This window comes from Trifolium pratense, linkage group LG4 (assembly GCF_020283565.1).
Source record: "Trifolium pratense cultivar HEN17-A07 linkage group LG4, ARS_RC_1.1, whole genome shotgun sequence".
Taxonomy (NCBI): Eukaryota; Viridiplantae; Streptophyta; class Magnoliopsida; order Fabales; family Fabaceae; genus Trifolium; species Trifolium pratense.
In genome coordinates this window covers 11,176,402-11,178,484 of record NC_060062.1, presented here as the reverse complement: position 1 = coordinate 11,178,484, position 2,083 = coordinate 11,176,402, and the positions used below count along the sequence as shown (strand labels likewise).

General features: G+C 36.9%; 1 protein-coding gene across 1 annotated transcript; it reads right to left on the bottom strand.

Annotated features, from left to right (window-relative positions):
• Positions 1 to 416: 416 nt before the first annotated feature.
• LOC123924622 (protein EXORDIUM-like 3) lies at positions 417 to 1,722 on the bottom strand. Its single transcript, XM_045977567.1, has one exon. The coding sequence runs from the start codon at positions 1,631 to 1,633 to the stop codon at positions 587 to 589; it is 1,047 nt and encodes a 348-aa protein (XP_045833523.1). The 5' UTR covers positions 1,634 to 1,722; the 3' UTR covers positions 417 to 586.
• Positions 1,723 to 2,083: the final 361 nt, after the last annotated feature.

Genomic DNA, 2,083 nt, shown 5'->3' with positions numbered 1-2,083 from the left:
TGAGTTATGGAAGCAAGTTTTTACATGGATGGGTGTTGAAGCATCATTTCAGGTTGGAGGTAGGCATCACTTTACGTTATTTGGGTCTCTTGTCAAATCCAAGAAAGGTGGGAAAGTGAAACATTTAATTTGGCTGGCGACAACTTGGTGCTTATGGCGTTTGAGAAATAACATTGTCTTTAGATGTGACTTTGCTGATTTTTCTGGTTTACTTGATCAAATTAAATTTGTCTCTTGGCTCTGGTTTAGTGGTAGAGCAGGGCGTAAATCAGGTTATTTATATCACAATTGGTGTTTGAATCCTCTTTGCTGTTTACAAAGCATTTGAGGTTGTCAATACCTTTCTTTGTATTGTAAGGATTGAGTACTCCTTGTACTCCTTATTAATACATTGTTTGCTTATCAAAAAAAAAATATAGCAATCAAAATTACATTATTTGCATAATGAACAAACTTAGCTACATTATCAAAATTACCAAACCCCAACATTACCACAAAGTCACAAAACAACCCCAAAACACAAAACACTAAAAAAAGTAAAAAAGTAAAAATAAAAATATCTCATTCTACATACACTGATGAGAAATCAATGATCAAGAGCATTAGGACCAGTACAATAATTGAGAACATGACTCCAAAGCCACTGAACTAAAAACTTTCTTCTAATCCCATTCATATTATACGTGGCACCATCATGACCGTCCAATACTTGACCCGTATAAGATCCACCACCACCCGTTCCATAAATACCCTCACACAAATCAGCTATTTCCACCGGAAAACTCGGATCACCACCAGCATACCAAGCATTCGCTAACGGATTACTTGCCAGCTCAGCAATTTCATGTCCAATAACACTTATCATTCCGTCAACTCCAACGTCACCGTTAGGTGATTTAAACGGTTTCACATTAGGCATAAACTGCGGAACAGCGAAAGGATAAGCACACTGTCCCGCACAGAATTTCTCACTATTACCAACCCAAGCATAAGGTAAAGTATAACCAACAAGTGAAGGAAAAGTAAAATAGTGGAACCCACATGCTGACGTGCAAAAATCTTGAACGTACACGTCATCAGAAGTTAAAACAAGATACAAACCACTTCTTGAGTTTATTGGTAATGGTTTTGTTTTAGCTGTAATAGCACTTTTAATTACTGATTGAATAGATAAACGGGTTAAGGTTTTACTATGGGAATAAGACCGGTCGTTTTTTTCTTGGCCTAAGTGAACCGTTTTTGAGATATTAGACCCGGTTTGGTCTGTGTATAGCATAACGGTTTTCCACCAACCGGAAACTGAAGGATGTGGTGAATTTTTTGCGGAGATTGAGTTTATAAATTCGCGGATAATTTTTTTTTGGCTACGGTTCCAGTTACCGTACCAGATTGTATGAACGGTTATGATGTTTGTTAAGACAGGTCCCATGTGGTAACGTAGTTTAACGAACTCCGATGAACCTTCGTATTTTTTGGAAGTTCCGAAGGTGTAATCGGTTATGTTTTTTTGGGGGTTTTGTGGCCATGGACGGTAGGCGGTGGTTGGGAGTGGTGTGAGGAGGAATGAGAGAAGGAATAGGGCTGTTGTTGCCGCCGTGTACGGCGGCGATTGGGTGGGGGAGGGTTTGGACATTTGTAGAGTGAGAGAGTAGAGAGTAGATGAAGTGAGGTGTGAGAGGGAGTTAAGTATAAAACGTGATGTTTATGAGTGTGTGGCTTTTTTTATACACCGAAAGTAAAAGGTTTTCATTTTTTATTATATGTTGGAGAATTCTTGTCAAAGATTGGAACAGTGTCAAACAATTTTGGATTTAAGCGCGCATGGTTTTTGGAAATTGGAAGTAAATATTTTTAATTTATTTTCTGTTGTACTCCCTCCGTCTCAAATTATAAGGGAAAAAATGCCATTTTTTTGTCCCAAATTATAAGAGAAAAAATCATTTTTAAGAATGTTTTTTTCTTATTTTCATAAAATTAAATGCAAATTGCATTTAATTTCTTCTCTCTCTCATTTTCTCAATAAACAACAACAAATAAAAATTGTTTTTACATCTTCCTATGCAACTTATTCCAAGGAAAACCC

Bases quoted from the DNA above. Each gene is read 5' to 3' on its own strand.
- LOC123924622 (XM_045977567.1), bottom strand. From the start codon at position 1,633: ATGTCCAAACCCTCCCCCACCCAATCGCCGCCGTACACGGCGGCAACA.